Source organism: Octopus bimaculoides, chromosome 1 (genome assembly GCF_046866305.1).
Source record: "Octopus bimaculoides isolate indiv1 chromosome 1, ASM4686630v1, whole genome shotgun sequence".
NCBI classification, from domain to species: domain Eukaryota; kingdom Metazoa; phylum Mollusca; class Cephalopoda; order Octopoda; family Octopodidae; genus Octopus; species Octopus bimaculoides.
The window spans coordinates 72,163,464-72,191,457 of NC_142928.1; the positions used below are offsets into that span (position 1 = coordinate 72,163,464).

Below are 27,994 nucleotides of genomic sequence, written 5' to 3' on the forward strand. Positions count from 1 at the left end.
CAGCTGCTACTTAGTACAGCTAGTGATCTAATCTACATTATATTTCTCACCTTCAGTATTGCTTTCATTTACTGTAATGAAATAATCTTCCAGCAAACTAAAGTCATTAAAATATTTCGTATTCCACCCCACTTAAAATACAGGATTTTGAACCTTGTGAAAAAGAAATCATAGTTATATATATATATATACATATATATATATATATATATATATATATATATATATATATATATATATATATATATATATATATATGATGTCTATATTGCATAACATTTTTTCTCAATTCTCATTGTAAAGGGCAGGAATACTACAATTTTCCATTTCTCTTCATATTTTAACATTTGCTGGAATAACTATTTCAAAATATAGCTATTGCATCATACCCAATAGATAAGGTACATTATTGTTTATGTAATCTACTTACCTGGAAGTAACTATCACCTAAGTTGTTATCCAATATTTGGTCAGTTTACATTTTCTCACATAGACTTTTCCATTTATTGGAAAAAACAGAATCAGTTTACTTTGTAAGAAATGGAAATGTTGAAACATTTATTCTTTTCTTGTAGGTATTATTATCATCGTAAGTAAGTTAGCTTCAGCTGAGAAATTAAATTAGTTCAGTTTTTAAGAAGCCTCTAATACTTTTGATGTTTATTCTTTAGTCAAAATCAGTGATTTTTTTTTTTTGTGAAGTCCTAAAAACGAGAGTTTACCATTATCAAAGTAGGACATCCCACATTGACTAAATATCTTCAAATATTTCTAAATCCCATACAAATTAGAAATAGTAGCTTAACATTTTCTTCACGAATGTTGATCAAATAAATAGAATTATTCAGTATCTGACATTCAGACTCATTCGCCTCACAAGGGAGATCACTCTTTATATACAAAGAAGTGTTGCAGTTTCCTACTCTTTAATAATTTTTCGAAAGCGAGAATACCGTAATTTATTTTATAGAAGTGTAACCTGTCTCTGTTGTTTGAACACACAATATATCTCAATGTTTAAGATAATTGCAATTCATAGTTCCTTAAATTAAAAACAAAATATACTTTACAAAAACGTGTTTGAACAGAGTGAAAATTTGAAAGAAAATCAAATACGTTTGTTTCAAAACTTTCAATAACGGCAATAAATCTTTCTCACATAGTCTTCATGTCCAAATATAAGGGTTATATTTCATCCAAATAAGTTTGTTATGCCTTTCAGAACAAAATTCTTAAAATGTGATGCTCCTTAGTGTATGAAGAGTAATCTCCCTTGTTGTGCGAAAGTTTCTGAACATCCTGTATTCTAATCATTATCATGTAGGTTATATAAGGATAGTGAAAGCATTCTGAGCTTAACCTATTTGATTATTGATTTATAATGCTAAACGTTTACATGACATTATGCTACTTTTATAAGTTGAACGAAATATAATAGAAAGATGGTGTATCACTCACTTTATTAACACCACTATAGAACCAATGCATAATTATTACTAATCACTTGTCTTAAACAAGATTACATTTTCCTTCCCAAGTTGTTAGTATCTGAAAGTATATATACACTACTGCATTTTTTTTTTTTTTAGGTAATAATAATAAGCTTTGCATTAAAATACTTCATGCAAATTTTTTTTCTAATTCCTTTTTAAAATCACTTTTCTATTTCAGTTATGCATGCTTTTTTTTATGTTGTCCTGAAATATAGCATGCCTGATCTAATATTACATTTTTTTTTTTTACACTTTATCACAATTTCTTTGTTTCTGATAAAATATCAAGACAACTTCATAAAATATTTTTTTAAGAAATCTTATAACAAATGTATTTTTATTAAAAGTGAAATGATAATGTGTTAGGATTTTGTGATTTTTATATTAAATGATTAAATTGATTGATTTGATAGAAAGTTAAGTATCAACTACTGTAGTGTTTTATAATTTCAGACTATATACAACTCATAATTAGCTTATTTTGATGTCATTCCAATGAAGGCCATCAATTAGACAGTCTAGCAGATTTAAGAACAATCAAGAAAAATAGACTATAAAAATACCTAAGTGTCCTGTACAGCCCACTATGTAATCCTTGGTACAGAAAAGGACCACTTGTTTTCCACATTCCAAAAACATTCATTGTAACAGACAATCTTCATGGATTAGTGAAAATAAAAAAATGTTTAATGAGTTTTTTTAAATAGTTGAAATGTTTTTATAATACAAATTAGTAGTACATTTATTAACATTATTGTGAAAAAAGTTTTTTTTTTTTTTTTTTACAAAGGAAATTTTCTAAACTTCTATATTCCATCTGAGTAATTTTAAATGATCAAGAATTTGATAATTTCTTAAAAGGACCAATTTATACTTTTTTGTCCCCCAAAAGAATTCTCTAAATGCTTCCTATATGGTTTGTTTTTATTAATTAGAAACAAATACACATTAAAAATATTCTGTGAGTGCTGATGTTGACTCCCTATGTAAATAAAATTGTTATATTTACTGCTAAACAATTATCTTTTCAGCTGCAGTTAATTTGTAGACCAATTCACTTACCATTGTCTCTTAATGATCACTCTTTGTTTCTTTAAGTTTAGATAACTTTACTCCTCTGTGTCTTGGACTTTAAAATAATTCCATTATAAAATAAAATGCATTAAAAATACTTTTTAACATTATTTCTAGCGTTATCTTGAGTTATTTTGTTTTGAATCTGCATTTACATGTTAAACTTCCACTCCAATTATTACCAGTCAACAGTGAGAAAGTCATTGAAGTATAGATTGCTTGTCAGATGCTCTACATCATGCCAGACTTCATGACAATATTTTTAATACACACATAATTTGTATAACAAAGTCATTTTTCTAACATATGCCAAGCATTAAAAACAGAATCAGTTTTAAAATGCAAATATATTTAATGTTTAGAAAAAGATATACAATACATATTTTAAAACATTATTACAAAAAGTAAATTATTTTTTTTTAAGAATGAAAACTTGAATAAAGCAAAGATTATAGTTCTTTAAAAAAATTATACAGGACTTCAAAAGCAAGAATTTAGTTCTTAATTCTCGAAATAGGTTTTATAATAAAAAAAATCAGATTCTCTTTTCAGATCTATTGGGTGCATGAATGATTTAAAAATTCCTGTTTTAGAGAAAAGAATTTAGAATTATACAAGTCCCAATATATGAGACTTAATACCTGCATTAAGACCCATATATTATAACACATAAAACATACAATAACATTACAAAATGCTGTCTCGATATTTTTTTAAGGCACATATTTAAATTTCAAGCCAGTGAATCCTGAAAGTCTTGACCTGATATGCAGAGGATACATTAATTCCACCACACTAATGAGACAATGTTAAACTGTATGATGTTCAGTTTTATAGCTGGTATCATTCGAAATCACAGCTACACAAAATATGGTAGCATTACTACGAAAGGATTTTATGCAAAATGATATAAATCATAAACTTTTGAACTGCATCCAACATATTTCAATTACTTCTTGACATTAAAATAAGATCTTTAATTTTAATATTTAAACTTTTGGTGTGATGCAGGTGATCATGTTTTCTGTTTTGTTCATTACAGAAATGAAGGTCAACACTAAAATATAACTTGGATTTTTAGCAATCAGATTCAAGTATTCACTTCTGTTTCAGAATCGATTTGCATTGTCTTATGTCATAAGCCAGTTAAAGATGAAGGGTGAGGCAAATAGATATATTGCATTTAGGAATAAGACTAAATGCCTGCACTAGAATAAAAAGGAATTAAGTTCTCAGTTGGTGAGAGTATTCCAAGCTTGATATAAACGAGTTGTAATGGCCTCTAGAACTGGTTGGGTGCAATGAATAGCCGTGGAACCAGTTTTCAGAGAAGGTGCCAAAGATAGCAGAGATTCCAGAGTGGTAGAAGTATCATTCAACCTGAAAAAATAAATTTGATAATGCACTTAAAAGAAAATAGCTTTCAAGTATTCATAGACATATGTACATTTTAGTATACAATTTTTATAGTTTCTATGCAAAAAATTTACACAAGCTGTTGAATCTATGCTGTCAGTGACTCTAAAAAGTGAACATCACACTGCTTTATTTAATCTAGGAGGCTGGTAAATAGTTTTATTCCTACTAGTAAGAAAGAAGGTAATTCAAAACTAATTGTTACCATTTGATTTTAATAGTATGTGAATTTCCAAAATTGTAGAAATCCTTTAGATCAAAGTGTATAATACAAAATATACTTATACAAGCATATAAGTAAATACAAATCTTGGAATGCTTTGGTTTTGGTAACGTTGAAGAATTTGTCTTTATGTTTTTAGTTCCCCACTCATAACTGAGTATGGTTATCTTGATGTTGTAATGTAAGGTAGAATGGTTTTAGAAAAGGTTAAAGGTGAAACAGTTCTATATCACAATCACCAAAGATTTCCTTCTCACCACTAACTATTTAAACATGTTAAAAAAAAGAAAAAGAAAAAGAACAAAATGAATTATTTAGAATACCTGGTGAGTGGAGCCAATATTTTATGCAATGCCAATGATTCCTGTTGACAATCTTTTTTTAACCACTGGCCATGTGATGATTTTTTATTCTTTGGTGGAATATTTGAATGTTTAAAAGCTGCTGGATGATTGATAGTACCAACTAAGGACAACATTTCTGACATAGCATCACTAAGGGCATCTGAAAAGAAACAGTTTAAAGTTACTCAACCAAACCAGTTATTGTTCCACTTTTATAAAAATGAAGTTAAGAAAGATGTGGAAGAGGGAGACCCAGGAAGACATGGGACGGAATATCGAAAGCTGATTGCAAGATACTGAGCTTTATGAAAAGACAGATATCTGGCACATTGCTGTACTCATGAAGGACTGTCCGCCATAGCAGAACTGATACCACTGCTAGTGCCACATAAAAAGCAGCCAGTACACTTTGTGGAGTGGTTTGGCATTAGGAAGGATATCCAGCTATAGAAGCCATGTCAAAACAGACAATGGAGCCTTTCTTATAAACATTAGCCTAGTACCAATATAAGAAATCCTTGTTTTAGAATGTTTGTGAAGTAGTGCATGGTAAAATTTACATATACGCACATGGATGTTGAAAAACTGAACAGCTTCAATTTAACTCATCAATATTATCAAAGCGAAACACAGGTCATAAACAGTTCTTAACACAAAGATAGCTAAATTAACCCTTTTTGCACCAGCTTGCCTGAGACCGCTCCTGGTTCTATAGTTTTAAAGTGAACTAAGTTAAACTAAACACCAGCTTAATAACAACAAAATTAGTTTACAAAATATTTTTAAAATGACAATTATTTTACAAAGTATTTTCAAAATTAATTGAAACACAGTGACAAAAGAGTTTATACCTACACATATATTATGGTCTTCACAGTGAAATAATTTCTTTATTTAATACAATCAGAATGGATATAAAAATATATGTGGGGAGGGGAAACTAGAGGATATTTGGTAACTAATTGGGGCCCTAATTAAAATCAATAATGTTGAAGTAGGGATGTTTTTGCAATGTGTAACTGTATTTAAGATCCTGTCTTAATATTAGCTTACACTTAAAGATGGCAAGCAGGCAGAATCACTACTGTGCTGAGCAAATTGCTTAGCAGCATTTCGTCTGTTTTTATGTTCCGAATTAAAATGCCGCCAAGGTTGACTTTGCCTTCCATCCTTAAGAAGCCGATGAAGTAAGTACCAGTTGAATACTGGGGTTGATGTAATTGACTCACCCTTCCTCTGAAACTGCTGGCCTTGTGCCAAAATTTGAAACCAATATTAACTCACACCTCATACATTCCTTTCTGAGAAGTGAATGTGGTAAAAAAAAAAATAATCAGTCTTCAGCAATGACTTAATATTAAAATGTTCTATTACAAGTCTAGGAAACACAAGCACTATAACCCACACATATACATATGATGGACTTTTAGTATCAACCTACCAAATTTACTCACAGGGTTTTGGCCAACCCAAAAGTGTAGCAGAAGGCATTTGCCTAAGGTACTTTGCAGTGGGACTGAACCCAAAATAACATGGTTCAGAAGTGAACTTCTTTCCCACATGTCCATTTTACAAATAACTGATTTAATTTGGTGTCAGATAGATGAAGTAACATATTAAAGGCATCTAAGTCAGATATTTCAGTCTTCCAGCTAACCTGCAGCAGCAAACAGGAAATCACTCCCTTGTTCAGTAATGAGATCCTGATATTAGCTAAATCACATCTGGTGTAGTTCAGTCTCAGCAAGACACCATCAATAATTTCCTCATCACTCCTTCGTGCTGAAGTGGTGATGTTTTGCTTTTCTGACAAGTCCTAATAAGATCAGAATATGTCCTAGGTTATTTCCTTTACTGGCTAGAATAATAATAATAATATTTCGGATGTGTATTTGGTGGGCAAGATTCTTGATGTGAATACGTGTGTTGAAAGAGATACTATTAAACCTTGGGAGAGGCATTATGCATGTGTTTATTACCAGCATAATGCCTCTCCCAAGGTTTAATAATAATAATAATAATAATAATAATAATAATAATAATAATATCAGTCATTGTATATTGTTTTTCCCTCATTGCATGAATATTTCAAATTAGCCTTTTAATATTCACTTCATTAAATATGGTATCCTATAATCTTTAATATTTATGGAGGAATATGATTTTACTATGTTCAATTATGAAGTGAAACAAGTGAATTTGATCTCAATTTAGAACTAAATTAACTAGTATTGACAAACAACATGAAGTAATCATCTTCTGAACAATAATAAAAGCAGCAACTATATTAATTATTTTTTAACATTTTCATTTTAAGATGGTGTATGAATACGTGTGTACATGCAAAGAACAAAACTTACTAAATGAAAGAGTTTGAAAAGTACGGCATTTCTCGACAAGAGAACCAACTTGTTGTTCAACAGCAGTCACTAGGTCTACCAGGCTGTAAGCATTCCTCCCTACGCCATCAGATAAACTCAACAATACAAGGGAGCTAACTCGAGCTACCGCCATATGGTAGCGAAAATGATGCCTGCTATCAGGTTCTGTTTTTATCTCCTTCGGCTTCTGCAGGAAAAAAACAAAAACAAAAAAAAAATATCAATATATATTTCCATATTATTGCTATACTCAGGAGAGAGTGAGTAATTTAAATATTGAGGCAACATATTTACAAAGCAATAAACCTTATTTTGCAAGTAAATTCTAAAATAGGTTGTTGAGTCAATAACAACCAAACATTTAAAGAACAGTCTTGATAAATATTTGAAGAACATTTAATTTGAAATACTCTTCTGATATGAAAAATCAACATCTTTAGACTTCTAACATTCAGAGGAAACAATAAAGTAACAGTCGAAAACATTGAGATGATTGTTGAGCTTAAATTAGCTCGCTCCGCCTCGCACGGGGTCGCGATGCGACGACCGCGACCCCGTGCGGCAGGAGTTCGGCCGGCGGCAAACGGTCAACTCGGAACTGGTACGGACTGGGGGAAATGGCAGATCCAAAGTAGTATTTTAAGGATCCATGAAAAAATACGACTTTGGACGTATTTATTGCAAGACATAGTTAGGTAATTTTTTCTGACGTTTTACATAGTTCAACCTGCAAAAGTTAAATGTATGAAAAACAAAATAGGAATTTTGAAAGAAGTATATCTATAAAACTAGTTTTCAAACGTCGAATAGCTAAGGGGTTCACCAGAATAAAATGGTAATCATAGGGATCCATAGATAAAAAAAATGGCTGAGAACCAAGAGTTAAAATATGATAGAGGATCAGAAATATATGTCTTGCAATAGAGGAGATACATAACTACCCCAGTTGGTGGGTGGGGTGGGGAAGAAAGGATGGTAAAGCTGTGTCAGGGCACACACCCAAAGTTACAGGGATGGATATATAAATGAAGTGGTAGAGAGGATTGGATAGGATGAGTGGGCAGGTGAGCTTGCAAGAGTGCAAAAAAAGAGTGGATCCAGTGAGTGAATATGACTGGAAAGGAGAGGAGTTAGGAAGATGAGTTGCATGGAAGAGAAATATTTGTTCTAAGAATATGTCGTCTTTTAAGAGACAAAAGAAAAATTCATGTAACTCAAAAAATACCTTAGCAGTTTCAGGTGCATATTTACAAGTGAACTGAATACTGGGCAGCCATTTACTCATAATTTCAGTGTGTGTATCACTTAATGGCATTAATATACCATTTGAAGTTAAAGGAAGTGGAAGTTTGGGTTTCTGGTAGAAAGTGGTAGCCAATATACTCAGTTCTCTTTCATCAGGATCAGGAACCTGAAATAGAAATTAATTCAGAATGTGATAATAAAGTTGTTTCAGTTCTAACCATTGAAATACATAAAATGTTCTGTCAATAAAGAAGAAAAAAAAACCATTCAGTATATTAAGATACTGTTAAAACTGTAACTGTGGTTTTTATTTGGACTTTGGGCACTAGACTAATAAATATAACCCACTAGATTCCAGCAAAGAAGGAAAAGAACTTGTAACTTGCTTTACTTGTGTAAGCATTATATTATAACAATCTGCAAGAATGTGAAACTGTTCATTAGACAACAAAGCTGGTATTATTTGATTCTTTCACCTGCACGATTTTCACTAAGGTAAAGAAGAAAAAAAAAAAACTCAGATTTTTTTGTGTGGAATCAAGTACCCTGACCTCCTAATATGCTGCAAACCCCTTACTTTTGTTTGGAAAAAAAAAAGCGGGGTACCAGACTGCCCTCATATCCTGGAATCATTGAAAAAATTTTTTTTTTCATTGAATGTATTCCGGTGACCTCCTAATAGGCTACAAAACCATTTTTGGGGTCCAGAAAACGGGATGGGGTGAGGTGGAAGCCTCGGAAATTTTATCCCCCACCCCCATTGATCTTTTCACCCGCATGATTTTCACCCGCATGATTTTCACTAAGAAAAAAAAACTCAGATTTTTTGCATGGAATTAAGCACCTTGACCTCCTAATATGCTGCAAACCCCTTATTTTTGTTTGGGAAAAAGGTGGGGGAGAAGGAACCGGGCCCCCTCCCCATATCCCAGAATCATTGGAAATTTTTATTTTTTGTTGAATGAATTCCGGTGACCTCCTAATATGCTACAAAACCTTTTTTGGGGTCCAGAAAATAGGGTGGGGTGAAACCCTCAGAAATTTCTCCCCCACCCCCATTTTCAAATATTTTTTGTTATTTCTTTCTTTACCCAAAATTTTAGATAACATTTTGCAGAAATATATTTTCAAGGGAGTGTGGATTACATTAGATTGAAAATTCAAAGAAGTTTGAAATGAATAAGTGAAAATGTAGAGGTTATAGAAGTTAGTGGTAATGAAGTATGTGGAGAGATAACGAATGATAAATTCATCTAAAAAAAGGATAGAGTTTTTGCATGTACGTGTGAAACAAAGTAAAACTCTTTTTCTTTTTTTCTCTTTTTTCCTTGTTTCAGTCATTTGACTGTGGCCATGCTGGAGCACCATCTTTAGTCAAGCAAATCAACCCCAGGACTTATTCTTTGTAAGCCTAGTACTTATTCTATTGCCAAAAATTGCAAAGGGAAAATGCTTTAGTTTTTCAAATCTAATCTGCAACCTGGGGTTATTATATATATATTATATCCAGTTCCCTCAAAGAAAATGCATCAAGCTAAAGTAACCTTCTCAATTTTAACACATTTCGAGTAATCTTCATTTTATAACAGATTCATGGGGTATACTAACCCTTTAACATTTGGATTACTGTTAAATGTAAAGCTTATTTATTCATATCATTTTGAATTAATCATGCACTATCTAATAGCTTTGACACTTCAATGTTGTACTTGTTTAGTTTTAGAATGACATTGTAAGGTAGGCGTAAGAGGCTCAATCTAGCCAGTTTGAACATAAAACAACTGGAATATTTGAGCTGGATAGAGCTAGTTTAAGCAAAAAAGGGTTAAATGACTGGAATCATTTTTAACTAATCTTGTTATGTTTCTGTCCCCACCACAGAAAGGTGATGAAAATTAACAAATGAATTAACAAATTAACTCACTTCATTTTTGCATTTAACCAAATGAACTTAATTCTCTCTTAAGCAGAAAAAATACGAATATGCATAAATGATTAAATGCTTTCATACTGATTCCCTTATTTTTTATTTTCTTCAAAACAAAGCCTCCTGTATCAAATAAATTCAAGTAAGTATTCAATGCACAAAGCAAATAATATATAACATACCATATTCATGGCTCTCAGAATGAGAGCTGTTGCCATGTTATCTGTGTGTGCTGTAAAATGGTTACACCATTTTCCTGCCTTATCCATCAGATCCACATAACCAACACCACGACTATTCAAGATAAAACTATTTCTCTGCAAAAATACAAAAAAAAAAAAATAATAATAATAATGATAATAATAATAATAATAATAATAATAATAATATCTTGGTATAAAAGATGGGCTACAGCAAATATTCTGCTCAATACCACAGATTTGCTTGTCAGTTGTTTGACCTTAACCAGTTGAGCATGTCCCTAAGTGGCTCATGTGCATCTCTGATCATAAGCAGAAGTAGTGGGGAAGCATCATAGCCATGTGTTGAGAGGAATTGGGGGCAGAGTGAGTAATTCACCTCAGGAAACATAGGTGTTTTGTTCGACAACCTTAAACACCCTCGACCTGAAGAGTAACCGGGCCCCACCTACAAGGTCATGCACTGTTTATCTTAATAGGAGACCACCATGTCGTACACGTATGGTTGTGATGCATGCAACTGATGTACCCTTATCGAACAGGTAGTCATGATGGGTGTACTGGGCTTCGTATATTTTACCCCAGTGTCACTTTGATGGCATGCATGGCTTTCTCACATAATAATGATAATAACAACAATAATATATAGATTTTAGTGTGTGGATAGACATGAGAGTGGAGTGGCCTGCAACAGGTGAAGTGCATGAGAGAGCGTGAAGAGGGGAAGATCTGCTGGGAGTTTGACAGAAGTCAAGTAGTGTGTGTGTGTGTGTGAGAGAGAGAGAGAAAGGTGGGGGGGACATGGCCAAAAAGGACATTCATGTGTGCATGGCCACGATTTCACTTAGCTTGACATGTTTTCGCAAGCACAACAAATCACCAGAAGTCTCAGTCCCTTGTCATTTCCTCTGTAAGGCTCAACAACCAAAGGTCATATTTCACCAGTCTCTCAAAACACACTTTGTTGTACATGCACACTCACATTGCACATCCAGTGGAACACATTGGCTTCATTTCTTTCAAGCCTTTGCATGTCCTCTGCAGTCACAGTCCATGTTTCACTGCCATGTAGCATAGTTGTTTGCACACAGGTATCATACAATCTGCCTTTCACTCTGAAGGATATATATTAGTGTTTATACTGTTTTAATAATTCTTGTAGAAAATTATTTCCACTAAAAATTCATAGTTAACTAAATATCTTAACATGGAAAGGTTATGTGAAAGCTACAACGACAAAAGATAAAGAAACAACTTGAATGTTTTAGTTACCTTCAGGTATTCTTGGATCCCAGCTTCATCACTGCCTGTAACAGTACCCCATGAATAAAACTTGATGGTTCGCTGTGGATGCCATCCTTCTAATTTGCGAACATGCAAAAGACTGTATATTAATTCCAGTAACATAGCAGTGCTTGACAAACTGGCCATTTGGAAAAGACTGGAAACTGAACTGTTTAAAGTGAGTGAAGTTTCTGATTCAGCCGTTCCATACAGTCGTTGAGTTCCAACTAATACCATCTCATCTATAGAAATAATGAAACAAAACAATAAGGAATCTTGTTTCCTCAGAAATGTAGCAAGATGTCTGTAACAGTATTTATATATATGCTGCTTTCTGTGTTGTAGTGCTGCTAGAGTTATTCTTTTGTATTTCATCCCTTCAGGATGAAAAAGTAAGTATCTGCAGTACACTGGTGTTAAATCAAGTAGTGTTGTACCTCCTCCAACAATTTCTTTTTTTTTTTTAATGTTTAGTGAGAGAGAGAAGGCACTGTACTTATGACCTTTTATTTTATTTTATTTATTTATTTTTTTTTTGTCTTTGAGACTAATGGGATGGAGGGAAGTAGCTATTCTGAAACCAAATACCAGATCTGAATACTTTCAACAGAGTGAACTCCACAAAAGGCAAACGAGGATGAAATGGTAGCATTAAACCAAGAGATGAATTAAACCTACCACTCAAGTATATTCAGAATGCAAATTGCCTAAACAAGTACTGAAAGGCATTCCCAATCTAATGCATTTATCAATTCCACTAATCTATCATCCTGGACTGGTATTTTATTTTACTGACTCTAAAAGAATGAAAGATAATGCTGACCTTGCTGAGATTTGAACTCAGAACACAGAAAACTGGAAGAAATACTGCAAAACATTTTGTCCTATGCTCTAACAACTTTACCAAATTGCTGTCTTAGCCAAAATAAATAAATAAAATAAAAAGTAAAATATAATAAATAAATAATGTTTTCCCCAAAATATTAAATAAAATATAGGTTGTTGTTGTTTAGCACCAGGTTCATGCTAATTAAGTAGGCTTTTCATCAAAAGATAGGATGGTTTTGATTGTAATGTCTTTCATTAAAGGCATTCCAATGAAGACCATCCTATCTTTTATTCAAACATTGTATCTAGAACAACATTATCCAATGTCTTGTTCTTATAGGGGATTTATGTAGGCGGTCAATTTGTTAGAAACAGTAATCAAATATTCCACATATGTCTACACTTGATTTAGCATTTTTAAGATGATACACAACCTATCTGAAAAATACTAAAATCATGTTTGGGACAGCAAGTAACACTTCATAAACCATTGGGTTGCTGGTGAAGACATTGTTTCATCAAATGAAAAAGAATATTAATTGTAACATTATTTTCATAAATAGATACATCAGAAAGCTAAAACATAACATTAGTCTTCACTTTTTCAAGAGGGAATGAAAGAAAATCACTAATGAAATATCTTCAAGCATGTTTTTATTATTATTATTATTATTATTTTATTCCTTCAGTATTATTTGAAGTACATTTTCCTGATTATAGGATTATTTCAAAGTGAACCAAAATTACCATAAGAAAATAACATTTTTGCTTATCATTCTTCCAGCATCAAATATATATCTTTTAAATCAGACAAATTAATCTTAAGGCACAATGATCACTTTTAAGACAACAGTAAGAATCACACTGAATGAAAACATGGGAAATAATCAAGTTACCTGGTTTGGTTTTTCCATAGAGAGTTCCTTCAACATTGGACACAGTGTGGCTTTTCAAACAAGAATTGAACTTGAGATACAAAGTGTTGTGTCCCTCAACTATAAAAGTAAAACATATATAACTTATGGTAATCATCATCAACATCAGCATCATCATCATCACCCTTGTTTAACGTCTGCTTTCCTTGCTGGCATGGGTTGGATGATTTGACTGAGGACTGGCGAACCAGATGGTTGCACCAGGCTCCAATCTGATCTGGCAGAGTTTCTACTGCTGGATGCCCTTCCTAACACCAACCACTCCGAGAGTGTAGTGGGTGCTTTTATGTGCCACCAGCACAAGGGCCAGTCAGGCGGTACTGGCAATGGCCATGCTCAAATGGTGTTTTTTACGTGCCACCTGCACAGGGGCCAGTCCAGCGGCACTGGCAACGACCTCGCTCGAATATTTTTTCACATGCCACAGGCACAAGTGCCAGTAAGGCAACACTAGTAACAATCACGCTCAAATGGTGCTTTTTATGTGCCACTAGCATAGAAGCCAGTCAGCTGCTCTGGCAACGATCATGCTTGGATGGTGCTCTTAGCGCTCCACTAGCACGGATGCCAAATTTATCAACTATACTTCCAATCTGGTTATCTTTAATCATCAATCTTTAGTCTATCTGCTGTCTGATGATTAAGCCATTTACTTGACTTTTCAATATCAGAGATTAGTCATCACTGGATAATCAGTTCTACTGACTTCTAAACAATACTTGTGGAATCCAATTCTTTGTCATACCCACAAGAATATTTGAACACAAGCTAACATAGTAGTTTTATAGTGCAGCCACTGCTAAAATAGTGAGTTGTCCTATACTACTATACCTACATTCAGCTAATAGGTTGAATCTTTAGAACAGTGGGGCTGAAAATGAATGAAATTAAGATGAAGTATCTGGTAGAGAACATTAAGATTCCAGAGAAGATTATGAATGTAGACGGGAAGCCACTGGAGTTGGTTGAGGACTTTCTGTATTTGGGAGCAAAGATTGGGAACACAGAGAGTGATGTAGTTGAGAGGAAGAGCAAAGCCTGGGCGGCATGCAACAGTTTGTGATTTTTATGGAAACCAGACCTTCGTAAAGACCTGAAGATCTATCTCTTCATTGCTGCAGTGGAGTCTGTACAGGTCTGAGACTTGGACACTGATCAAGAAACTCAGTCAGATGGTGGATAGGTGTTACAAGAGAATGCTGAGGATGGCTCTGAACATTAATCAGTATACACTGAGGATGAAGAACTCAGAGTTGTAAGAGAGTCTCCCAATAGTTAGCTCAAAAATAACAGAGTTGATACTGCACTCAGTGCTCCTGTGGGAGCCCCTACACAGACATACTAGAAGAGGGAGACTGAGGATGACATAGACATATGTTGATGCCCTAAGGACAGATGCTGGTTTCTGGGAGACACAGGACATGGCAGCAATGATGAAGGACAAAGATCGCTGGAGAGAACTCGTCCATGGATCTTGGGAATTTTACCCACCCTAGATAGATACAGGTTGAGCACTGGGGTTAACGTAATCGACTTATTCCCTCCCTTGAAATAACTGGCCATATGCCAAAATTTGAAACCAATATTTCCCCATGACCAGACATGTTATCACAGAAGATTGGAAATGAAGAACACTGCTTGTGTGACAGGGACAATCATTTACAACTATCATGAGACGTCAAAGGAGAGAGTAACACACAAAAAATATATACATATAGCAGGAGTGGTTGTGTGGTAAGAAGCTTGCTTCCCAGCCACATGGTTCTGGATTCAGTCCCATTGTGTGGCACCTTGAGCAAGTGTCTTCTACTATAGCCTCAGACTGACCAAAGCCTTGTGAGCAGATTTGGCAGATGGAAACTGAAAGAAACCTGTTGTATATATATCTACGTGTGTGTGTGTGTCCATGTTTGTCCCCTGCCATTACCAATTGATAATTGGTGTTGGTGTGTTTACATCCCTGTAACTTAGCAGTTCAGCAAAAGAAACCGATAGAATAAGTACCAGGCTTAAAAATATAAGTACTGAGATCGATTCAGTCACCTAAAAATTCAAGGCAGTGCTCCAGCATGGCTGCAGTCTAATGACTGAAACAGGAAAAAGGTAAAAGATATACACACGCACATGCACACATAATGGACTTCTTTCAGTTTCCGTCTAACAAATCCATAAGAACGTCTATAAAGACAAAACAATATCATACCTGAATGGCTGATTCCAATATTGTATGTGGTGTTTAAACTTCCCCACCATGATATTGGTGCAGCAGTTGTATCAGCAAGAGTGGTAAAAATTCTCAGAGCAAGTGCAGCAGAGATATTGTATACAAGCATAGACTTATTGCCACCTTCATTCACATCTGAAAAATTAAATTCATCTAAAATACAAAAAAATAAATTTTAAAAGATAGGGAAGCATTGATACACACACAAAATATTACAGGGTGTTCTGGTAAAAAAATTTTCAGGAACAGCTTGATATATTGGTGAACAATCAACAGTATTTGAAATCAATGATTAATGATGAAGTTGAGAAAAGGTTAGCTGACAGGGAGGACTGGAAGCCATCTGGATATTGAAAAAAGTAAACTGTATCATGATAACTCACACCAGATATCAAAGTACTGACATCATGACCGCTGGTCAATGCTCCGTGAACACTGTAAAGGCTGTAAGATATGACAGCCGCAATGGAGGATATGATGCTGTGGCCAACAGGAAGAGACACAGCAGGTGTTCTGACTGTGTCTGCACACCAGGATTCATCCCCAAGTCTTTGAATAAGACTTTAGGCTCAATTCAAAGTTATGTGAAGGTGCTGTAGACTATAGTCAAACCCTAGCTTGAGAGGGTTGCTGCTGGAAGGCCATATATGTGGAAGCAGAATTCAGCTCCTTGTCATACTTCCAGAAAGAGTCAAAAATAGCTCTCAGAGAATTTCTATGACTTCACCAAACCCAATTTCTGACTTCCTAATTCTCCCAATTGTAATCCCATGCATTACTATACGTGGAACATGGTTGAGAAGACACCAATTGCTCTGCTTGCAACACCAAAGCTTCCCAGGGATGCAGTGAGAAGCACATGCACCAGGTTCCAGAACCATCTTGAGGCTGTAGTGGAAGCTGAGGGTGGCTACTTTGAGTAAACTATTACCTCCCATCCATAATCTAGATAATATATTTTGCACTTTTAAAATACTTTTATTATTGTGCTTTCTTTTCCTTTTATGCAAACTGTCAAATTTAGCCCAAACACTCTGCATATATAAATTAGAATTTATATCACTGATAAATATTCAAATAATGAAAAAGGAACATAATAAGGTATTAATAGCTTTGTACTGAGGAGATGCAACTGAATTAAAATAGTAGCTATTATATGAAAAAATTCAGTACTTTTACTGCAGAAAGCAGATATATCTACTCAAAATTTCATTACCTTTAGCTGCAGAAAGCAATTTATCTTTTGTTGAGGAATGTCATGTTTGAAACTAATTTCTATTGAGATATGTTAAGTTTATTGAGACAATGTGACTTGGAGAAAATACCAATTCTATTTTTGGTTGATATTTAATATCATTATTGGAATAACCATGAAATTTAATTTTGTAGCTTAAAGGGTTAATTAAGTATGTTATAACTGAAAAAAACAAGAAATTTGAATTAAATGCATAAAGGTCATGATATACTTCATTCCTTTAAGCTTATATTTACTTCATGAATATTAACTTGTGACAAGACAATTCCCTCTCTTACTAGAGGGGGCTCTCTATGCAAGGTCTTTCAGGAAAGTGAAAAAAAAAACTTATTTATTCAAAGGTCAAAAATGTGCACTTAATAGTGCAAGGGTGACAAGTCAGAGTTAAGGAACAAAGAGTTATGTCACCTGCTTAGAGAAATGATGATTGTAGGTCCATCAGACTTACACAAAATTTTAAGTTATGTAGCCCAGTTTGTGTGTAATGGTTTCTGTCTAATATATTTCAGTACTCGGGTGTAGCTGATAAACACTACCCAATCACAATATATCTACACACACACACATATATATAATGCATGTTAGTGTATTGATCATTTTCTTAATAGCTGTCAAATTAACACCAGCATGCATATGTATATACTCAAATGTAAATTTAGATGCATTTTCTATTTATATTTAACCATGAACTGGGGTTTTTTTCATTGTGGCAATGGTAGTAATTTTATGATCTTCCCTGTGTTACCAACTTACACGTTTTACATTTTTAAGGTTTAGTCAGAAGATGGCGGGCAGTACCTGTAAACTTTTTGCTAGACTTCTAAGGATGGTATGAGAAAAAGAGGAAGGAACAACTGATTGGTTATCCTCAAAATGAGACCTAGTCTGAATGCTTGAAGAAAAATGGACTTTACACAGCTGGTAAAACACACTCACTTGATGAAATATCTCAAACACTTTCTTGAGTGTGTCTTTCATGCCTTCATAAGAACATGTGCTATGTGCTAGTTTTCCATTTTCTTCCTTTACAGTGCCACATAAAAAGCACTTAGTTCACTCTGCTGGGTGGTTGGTGTTAGGAAGAACATCCAGTTGTAAAAACCCTGCCCAAACAGACACAGAAGTCTGGTGCAGGTTCCTGCCTAGCTGTCTCCTGTCAAACCATCCAACCCATGCCAGCATAGAAACCAGACCTTAAACAATGATAATGATGATGAAATACTAGAAATACTTGGGTAAAGCGATTTGAAATTATTATAGCTTTTGATGAAGAAATTCATACCAAATGAGAAAATCATTCAAACCTGTACCTGAAATTCTCATTCATCATCTTCATCATCATCATCGTTTAACGTCCGCCTTCCATGCTAGCATGGGTTGGACGATTTGACTGAGGACTGGTGAAACCGGATGGCAACACCAGGCTCCAATCTAATTTGGCAGAGTTTCTACAGCTGGATGCCCTTCCTAACGCCAACCACTCAGAGAGTGTAGTGGGTGCTTTTACGTGTCACCCGCACGAAAACGGCCACGCTCGAAATGGTGTCTTTTATGTGCCACCCGCACAAGAGCCAGTCCAGGGGCACCAGCAATGATCTCGCTCGAAAAACCTCATGTGTCACTCGCACAAGAGCCAGTCCATGGGCACTGGCAACGATCTCGCACGAAAGATATCATGTGTCGCCCGCACATGAGCCAGTCCAGGGGCACTGGCAACGATCCCGCTCGAAAGATTTCATGTGTCGCCCGCACATGAGCCAGTCCGGGGGCACTGGCAAACGATCCCGCTCGAAAAAGCCTCATCAAGTTTATGTGTAATAGTCTAACTCCAGAGTCTTTATGAGTATCAATGGATGCTAGGTTGCATAAACATTCACATATGTTGAGAGGCAATGATACAAACACCACAAGTCCATGTTGTGTTCTTGGCAAATCTGTGTAAACTAGCCAAATTTTTACATCTTCCTCCCATTCTGTTAATGATTCTTTTTATTAGACAAAATTAGTAGTTGTTCACCGAAATTCCCCATTGAATCCAAATGTACAAGCTATACTAGAAATAATATTTCTTGTTATACTAGAACCTATGGCAATTGCTACCACTGTGAAGGCTCATCACATTACATATACTGCTTTGTCATCATAAACACAGCAACGTTTACAGCAGCCATTTCTATATATAATTATATGCGTTTATCATGGAGATGGTGTCCAAAAAACAAGAGATAAACAAATGAGCAATAAATGAATCATATCCATATACTTTATAAATGGAACAAATGATAACTTCATTGACACTAAATTCACAGTCCCAAGAAGGGAAGCTTCCACTGTCATATTTTCTTGATCATTTCTACCTTTACTAGTTGAGAATACACTTGTAGCGAGGCATAAAGAAGCCAGTGACGTTTTGGAACAGCGAGATCTCGCCTGCAACCATTGCCATATGTGAGACAAAAACAAGATCTCACCTGCAACCATTATTTAAGGAAAAGACATTTTCTCTCTCGTTCTTCTCACGCTGACGCTGAGAAGACACTTTGAAGCCAGGAGCTCACAGCAGACTTTCGTCCTGCTGTGATACCACATGCATTGTCTCCAGAGGTTATTGAACCTCGTGTATGGGAGAGAAGGCTAGCTGCGCACTGCTGTGAAGATGGTTACTGAAAGCAAACCCCTTGTATGAAGCACCTGTGAATAAATGGTTATTGAATTTACCCCACCTGAGAACTTCATTCTTCGTATTTCCAGCTCCTTGAATCAAAAGAATAATTATAATGGAAGAAGATACCCCAAAAGTATCATAAAAACCTTCCTTCCATTATACACTCCTCTACATCATTTGTTAGGATCAAGCACCTTTGTATTTTTTTCTGTTCATTGATTCTATGTTGACGGATGAGTAATAAATCTGCAGAAAAAATAGCCACAGCACAGTCATGTAAGCACAAACAATATTCAGAGTGCATTTGGGGTAGGTGAGCATTGTAGATGAGTACGAAGAATGGATACGCTTTTGTAGTGCAAGCAAAATCTTTGACTGATTGTCCTTTTTGTTATCACAGATCAATTTGCGATATGCATAACATAATTTACAACTGAGCGTACCATGCAATTCTGAATCAGTGATAAATGAGGTTGCATGTATATATGGTTCACTTACCTATGCCAAGGACAACAACTCGTATTGGCCTTGCAGATACATACAACAAGGAAGCTAATCCAGTAATCTAATAACAGTACTGTCTTGCACATAACGTATTTTGTTTCTTTTCTCTAGTTCCTAGCAGGAGTGGCATTATCTTTCATACTCCAAGGATGAAAAAATAAGTACTCTAAATATAGTCAATATCTTCCCTACAAAAATTGTTTTTGTGCTTACATAAGACATAAATATCTGAAAATTTATATAAAATTTTTATTACGGCCATAAAAAACAAAATGTTATTACCTGATGAGATATATGAGATAGCATAGCTGTCAGATTTTGGATAGTTTTCAGCATGCCAACGTGCCTCAGTGTTACTTTCCGGGTCAGTGTATAAAAGAACTCCGCGTAGTCCAGCCATTTGAGCATTATATATCTATAATACAAAAAAACAAACCTTCAGTTATTATTCTTTATCATATAGACAATTAACAACAATTAAAGTTTCACAGTCAATATGACTTAAAACTGTGATTTCCAACTCCATTGAAAATCACTAAGCATTTATGAAACCATCTTTATTTCACTAAAGGGGCCAAATCTAAAATGGACAATCACTATTTTTATAATATTATTTCAAACAAAGTGAGTTGGCAGGGTCATTAGAGTTTTGCTTGTGATCTGATTCACTGCATTCTGAGTTCAAATCCTGCTAAGTTTAATTTTGCTTGTCATCCTAACATTGTTGATAAATAACGTAGAAGCGCAATTCTGGAAGCAATTCTTTTTTTCTTTCTTAGTCTATATTTTCCTTTCATCTCTTTCTCTTGGAATCAGTTATTTTATGTTATGAGAAAGGTTATGGAAGACCATTCTCAGCATCACTTTTTTCAGATATTCGAGGATGATTAAGCAAGGGCAGGCAACTTCTCATAAAAAATTTTTTTAAACTTATATGAAACATTCTCTTACCAAAAATATCTGTTTAACAGATATTTTTGGTAAGAGAATGTTGATTTCGAAACTATAGTACACGGATAATTTATATTTATGTAATTTTCATTGTCTTGCCCGCATACATTTTGGTATTTCGCTGAATTTCATTTGAGAACAATAAGGTCTTAGTAGACACATTACATGTGATCTTCTTCTAGCACATTAACAGTCCACCTAGTGGTCTTCTTTATATATACATATATTGACATTCGTGCGGGTGACACGTAAAAGCACCCACTACACTCTCTGAGTGGTTGGCGTTAGGAAGGGCATCCAGCTGTAGAAACTCTGCCAAATCAGACTGGAGCCTGGTGTTGCCATCCGGTTTCACCAGTCCTCAGTCAAATCGTCCAACCCATGCTAGCATGGAAAGCGGACGTTAAACGATGATGATGATGATGATGATATGTTTTCCAGAGGATGTTGCAACCGTTACCAATATAGCATAAGACTTTACCCTAGGGGATCATTGATTAGATTCCCTAAGGGTCGTTCTCATTGTTTATATTTATATTTCCAAGGTTTCAAATTTGTATATTTAAAAGGGATAGAGACTTCGAACTCGACAGATTTATATTCCATTTATTCAATTATTTACCATCCGATGTCAACATTTCTGTGCCCAAACCTATCCAGCGACTGATCCGTTGGATGTCTGACGTTTGGCACTTCCTCAAGAATGGTTTCCATCAGAATAAATTACGAAAAAACGCAAATAACGATCATAACAAATTATTAAAAATTGCTTAACTTTATCTCCGCCATGCTGTCTTCGTACTAGATATATACATATCTAGTACGAAGACAGCATGGCGGAGATAAAGTTAAGCAATTTTTAATAATTTGTTATGATCGTTATTTGTGTTTTTTCGTAATTTGTTCTGATGGAAACCATTCCTGAGGAAGTGCCAAACGTCAGACATCCAACGGATCAGTCGCTGGATAGGTTTGGGCACAGAAATGTTGACATCGGATGGTAAATAATTGAATAAATGGAATATAAATCTGTCGAGTTCGAAGTCTCTATCCCTTTTAAATATACAAATTTGAAACCTTGGAAATATATATATATATATATATATATATATATATATATATATATATGTATATATATACATATATATGGAACAGAGACAACTGATGAAGGGGTATACTCTTTATGTTGCATGTCTTATTTCTGTTTGTTTTTTTTTGTTGTTCGAAAAAAGTTCTTTTTCTGTTTTCGTTTCTCATTGTGTTTAATGTTTTTTTGATGTCCTGCACCTTCACACACACACACACACACACACACACACACACACACACACGCACGCACACACACACACACACACACACACACAACACACACACATGCATATAAAGACATTTGATTACATATGTACACAAAACACTCTCACACCTTTTCTGATTATTTCAACAAGTAATACATGTTTTTAAATAAACATCTCTGTATGTCAATAAATTTAACTAGACTTTCTTCTCTATTTAGAAATAAGTCTTAATAAATATTGCTTAACTCAACCAAACCAAATTTTCTTGAGTAAACATTTAAAAGTACTATATATAAAAGTTTTACTAAATACAAACATTCATTCTAACAGTTCTTTCCTCAACATACAGATTTTCATTTATATATTTACCAAGGTTCAAACTAAATCTTTAATTACTGTATTCACTTAAATACAAACTGATCTCATACATATGATGTGACTTAAACTTTTTTAAATTAAGGTCATTTATTTTATGCTTTTACAGATTAGGACTAAGCTTTGACTAAATTCAATGCAGTGAACATTACATCTCTTCTTCAGATTGTATACTAAACATCATTTTTGTATTTAACATACAAGGCACAAGCATGTCTGTGTGGTAAGAAGTTTACTTTCCAATCAAATGCTTTTGGGTTAGGTTCCACTACATAGCAATTTGGGCAAGTGTCTTCTATTATATTATATATTATTAAAATTATTAAAATTTTAGATTAAAATCTTAGATAAGTATTTATACGGTATATGCCTCACAGCATGGTTTTGGACGGGTTTTTCATTGACTGAGTTGTAGAGTGGTGGTTCGTCTCTAAATTAGTTATATTCATATATATTACGAAACTCCGTGTAATATTATACCGAATTTTACCTGTAAGGTTGGAATAAGTTTTTATTCCCTAATATTATTACTATATATACATATATATATAAACATATATATATATATATATGCGCCCAGGAAAGTTTATATTGTATTTTTATATTAATTCTAAACAAAGATATTATGCACATTTAAACTCGTTTAAATATAAAGAGAATGGTAATTCCACATCACTAGCCAGCCACGTATACCCACAAACTCTGTTTACACTATACATATACAAAGTTACCAAATCATTCTTCAACAACCACACAAATCAATGCACTTTTGTCCATGTTGATTACAAACAGTTCCTTACCTTCTTTGAAATAGATATCTTGCCTGTTCGTATTATTGCAATCTGGTCAATGAGGGTGACTTTCAGTTTATTTAGGTAAGCAAAGTCAACTGACCTCCCATAATTGGCATAATACAATAAACCCTAAATAAAAACAAAATAGAAAAAATAGTATTAAATTGCGAGTAAACACAAACATACAGTTCAAAAACCCTCCATGTCACATTCTGAGTTCAAATCCTGACAGAGCTAATTTTTTCATGGCAAATTTCAATTTAACATATGCTTTGTTTACTCAAATCAGGAACTCTGAAGTTGTTAAAGGAATTACAAAGCATTCACTGGGGTCAATTCCATCAAATCTAAACATTATCGAACACACATACTCAATATATGTGCTTTGTTTGTTTTCCGGTAGGCTGCAATTTAGCACAGTGGAGACAACTCCTTCAGTTCGCCTCCAATTCCTTTCAGGTATGTGATGTTGATAAGCTACAAAAATGGTGAAACATCAATATCCATTACTCCTGAATGGGATTTGGGGTGAGTTGCCTCACTTGCTTATGACTTTTGGGTATTTTAACACCCATACTTTAAAGGACTCATCTCCACCACATTATTTTGCAGCTTACAGGTGAACAAGCAAAGCACATACATTAAGTATGTGTGTTCGATAATGTTTGCAACACTAGCACTATATCTACTTTATATTTGAATCTATTAAGTTAATTTAATTTCTGGTTTTATAATAATGTCAGGTACTTTTTTTTTAGAAGTTTTTCATGCTTGCATATACACAAAATGTTTTTTTTCTTTTGTTATTGGAGCTATTCTTTTAACAGCTGGACATACACAAACAGACAGCTGAAAACTATTACATAAGGAGTGCTGTTGTTTATTAGGTGACCAAAAATACAAATGATACATTAAAATGTAAAGGTTTCTTTTTTACCTAATATACAATGTCTAACAAAATGATAATGAAGTAAGAAGAGCAGAACACTGGTAATGAAGATGAAATAAAATAGTAGCTGACAAATATACACAGGAAAATATCTAAAAAGCCTGCAGACTTGATCAAACTTGACCACCTATGTCAGACAAAGTATTTAAAACAAGAATGAGGAACATAGAGAAATAAATTCATTTTAATTTAGCTTACCAGTGGAAGCTTGTACAAACAAGTAATAGTTAATAGAAATTCAGTACTTTGAACAAAGGAAAGAATTTATGATACAAAGTTACATAACAGGGCTATGTTCTAAAAGTAATGCAATGGACAAATATATTTAACATAACACAAAAAATAATTTTTACTAAAAAGAATAACAGTTTTGACCAATAAAATAAAAAGTGTCTGATAGAAATGACAATAAAATGTTCTTTGATATTTTCTTTACCAAATAAATATTTGGAAAACAGAAATTAATGTGTGTTGCAATATATCATTAGGGGTGTGCAGAGAAGAATATACAAACATGAAATTTCATTAGTCTTTGTCTGTGTCTATGCTTCATTGGCTTCAGCTAGGGGACAGAGCAGTTATAGTGTTTTGTCATTCTATGGTGCACCCTCCCAACCCACTCTCGCCACCTGTACCAGAAGTCTTTCTCCTCTTACCTCTACCAGAAGTCTCTCTCCTCTTACTACTACCAGAAGTCTCTCTCCTAAGCACTTCTAACAGTTACCTATACGGAATGCCTCCCCTCCATCCCTGTCTAGATTCTATCTCCCATTAAACCAGTGCCACCATCACATAAAAAACACCATTTGAGCGTGACCAACGCCAGTGTTGCCTGATTAATATCCGTGCCAGTGGCATGTAAAAAGCACCTTTCAAGCATGGCTAATGCCAGTACCACCTAACTGGCCCCTGTGCCGGTGGCACATAAAAAGCACCCACCACACTCTCACAGTGGTTGGCATTAGGAAGGGCATCCAGCTGTAGAAACCTTGCCAAATCAGATTGGGACCTGGTGCAGCCTCCTAGCTTACCAATTCTCAGTCAAACTGTCCAACCCATGCCAGCGTGGAAAACAGATGTTAAACGATGACGATGATGATGATGATGAATGCCAATGACTAGTTCATTCGCATTTTCTTGTTGGATTCCCATCTCAACTCACTTCTAAGGAGTCTTGTTAGCAGTTGCCATCAAAGAAAGAAGAGCTTTGATTTTATTGACCACAGTAGGGTCAGATGAGCCAAGACAATGATTCTGGTAAATCCTGAATTCATGTGACTGTCTTTTTAACTGACATCATACAGAGAAAAATTGTTTCAACCTATTTTCAAGAGTAATTGAATAGATAAGCTGGCTGAAGGACTTAACTCTTAACTCTTTAACTGCAAAATTAAATTTTATGGTTATTCTAGTAATAATGTTAAAATATCTACCAAAAATAGAATTGGTATTTTCTGCAAGTCACACTTCCTCAAAAACTTGACACACTTGACAAAAAATAGTTTCAAACATGACATTCCTCAACAAAAGATAAATTGGTATATAAACCTGCTTTCTGCAGTTAAGGGTAATGAAATTTTGAAACGATGTATCTGATTATCACAAAAAAAGGGTTAAGAGAAACTATAGTAGCTCTCTATCAGAAGGAAGGCAATAACCAAAGGTCAAAGATATCACTGTCAACATATGTGAGTGATTATGTTGCAACAAGTAATGATGATGAACCATGTCCCCTTGATCACAGAGGGAGTATAAAAGATCAAACTGAAACAGAAAAAGGAATGGACCCAGACTATTCGGACAATGAAAAAGAAAGTGGTAAAGGAAAGGTAGATTTGGAATTCAGCTGCTGTGGAAAGGTGTTTTCTAGTTACATCAGGCTTAGAATTCACCAAGGGAAGGTGTGTCAGAAGAAAGTGATTCAACAGTGTAGGTAGAAAAACCAGAAGACGTGTGGCCAGAACCTTCTGGAAAGAAACCATAGCAAAGGTCATTTCACAGTTGAATCAAAAGAGCCAAGAAAAGAGATAGGCATGAAGAAGCCAAAGATTAAGTGGCCAAAGGCAAATGATGCAGCTAGCTATAAGAAATTTGACAATGAGGTAGCAAAAATGACCACCAAATTCAAAGGGGAAGACAAACAAAAGCTCATGGCAGGATGGTCATTCGCCTGCTGACATTCGGGCCAAAGAAAAAAGGAGAAAAAAAAAAACGCACTCAACACCAGAGCTGAAAGGGTGGGGGGCATCACATCAAAAACAGTAGAGGAGTAGGGACTGAAAGCAGACGTGGTTCCTTCTGATGGTAGCCACTGGATCCTACGAAGGAGATGTTGAGGTAGCAAACCACAAAACGTGGCTGGAATTCCCCATACATACATACATACATACACACACACACACACACACACACATACATACATACATACAATGGGCTTCTTTCAGCTTTCATCTACCAAAAATCTATTCACAAGACTTTGGTCAGCCTTTTGAGCAGATTTAGTTGCAGAAGACACTTGCCCAATGTATCATACAGTGGGACTGAACCCAGAACAGTCTGTTGGGAACCGCACTTCTCACTATACATCCATGCCTGTGCCTAACCATCCCTGCACCTGTTGAATATAGAAATACTTATAGAAAAATTAGGTAAAAATAAATCTTTTATCGTAGGTAAATATTAATTGTTAACTTACTTTGAAGTTATCGTTACTTGTCTCAAACATGTAGCTGTGTTCGTCTTGTTCAACATGGTTTGCTTTAGTCTTAGAAGAAATTTTAGGGATCGAACTGCTGTCAGAGTTTAAGGTTTTCAACTGGGCACTCAATTGAACTTGTCCTTTCCCATTAACAATCTCCATATAATTCGGTTCTTTTACATCCGGGGTAGTAACTAGAACATTGTATGTAAGAACTTCAACTTTGTCAAGTCCAACTTGGTAAAATTTCTTTTGAATGTAATCACTGAATTGATTATCGTAATCCTTTCTTGGCTGTTGTGGAAGCTGTTTTGGAAAATCCCTACAATAGAAAGATTTTAAAACAATTATTATATCAATCATTAACTTTTTTGTTTTTAATTAACACAGAATAATTTGGTATGTTATAGAAGTAGCCAGAAATATTAATATCAATTACCTCAATTCCTATATTTTTCTTTTCTTGTATTCTAACACCAGAAATATTCAAAAACTCTTTCCTCTACTCTACACCAGATCAAATTAGACAAAAGATCAACTTATGCCAGCATGGTAAACACATATTATTTGATGATGATGATGATGATGAAATTACAAATGTCTCTTCACAAACATATTTTCATGTGTTTAAGTCAAACTATTAAGAAGTACAAATTTGAAAACCTAACCTGTATTTCACTTCGTAAAAAGAAAGATCCTAAATATTTATTATCAATCATAATAAAATAATAAACCTCCAGATAAACTAATAAACCTTTCTAACAGAAGTTGAGAGGTGCAAATAATAGATGGAGAAACAGAGCGAGAGGAGAAAACAATTTACTAGAGTTGCTGTTTAGTTCCAGGTTAGCTTTGGTCAAGCAGACTTATGAAAAAGGCATTAACTGTTTTGTGTAAGGAACATTAATATGGAGAAAACATGGGCAAAATAATT

At 34.4% G+C, this 27,994-nt stretch overlaps 1 protein-coding gene across 2 annotated transcripts in view; it reads right to left on the reverse strand.

The window, feature by feature from the left end:
• Positions 1-2,899: 2,899 nt before the first annotated feature.
• Positions 2,900-27,994, reverse strand: part of LOC106879039 (aminopeptidase NAALADL1) — a 36,225-nt gene continuing 11,130 nt past the window's right edge. Inside the window, exons 2-12 of one of the 2 annotated variants that reach the window (XM_014928451.3) lie at positions 27,058-27,382; positions 23,420-23,542; positions 20,281-20,413; positions 15,554-15,709; positions 13,312-13,410; positions 11,576-11,829; positions 10,286-10,420; positions 8,157-8,342; positions 6,911-7,118; positions 4,530-4,710; positions 2,900-3,947 (exon numbers count right to left, since the gene is read on the reverse strand). In XM_014928451.3, the coding sequence (XP_014783937.1) occupies positions 3,800-3,947; positions 4,530-4,710; positions 6,911-7,118; positions 8,157-8,342; positions 10,286-10,420; positions 11,576-11,829; positions 13,312-13,410; positions 15,554-15,709; positions 20,281-20,413; positions 23,420-23,542; positions 27,058-27,382 (1,948 nt within the window). In that variant the 3' untranslated portion in view covers positions 2,900-3,799. Of the gene's footprint in view, positions 3,948-4,529; positions 4,711-6,910; positions 7,119-8,156; positions 8,343-10,285; positions 10,421-11,575; positions 11,830-13,311; positions 13,411-15,553; positions 15,728-20,280; positions 20,414-23,419; positions 23,543-27,057; positions 27,383-27,994 lie in introns of both variants that reach the window. The other variant, XM_014928449.3, reaches the window with a different exon arrangement.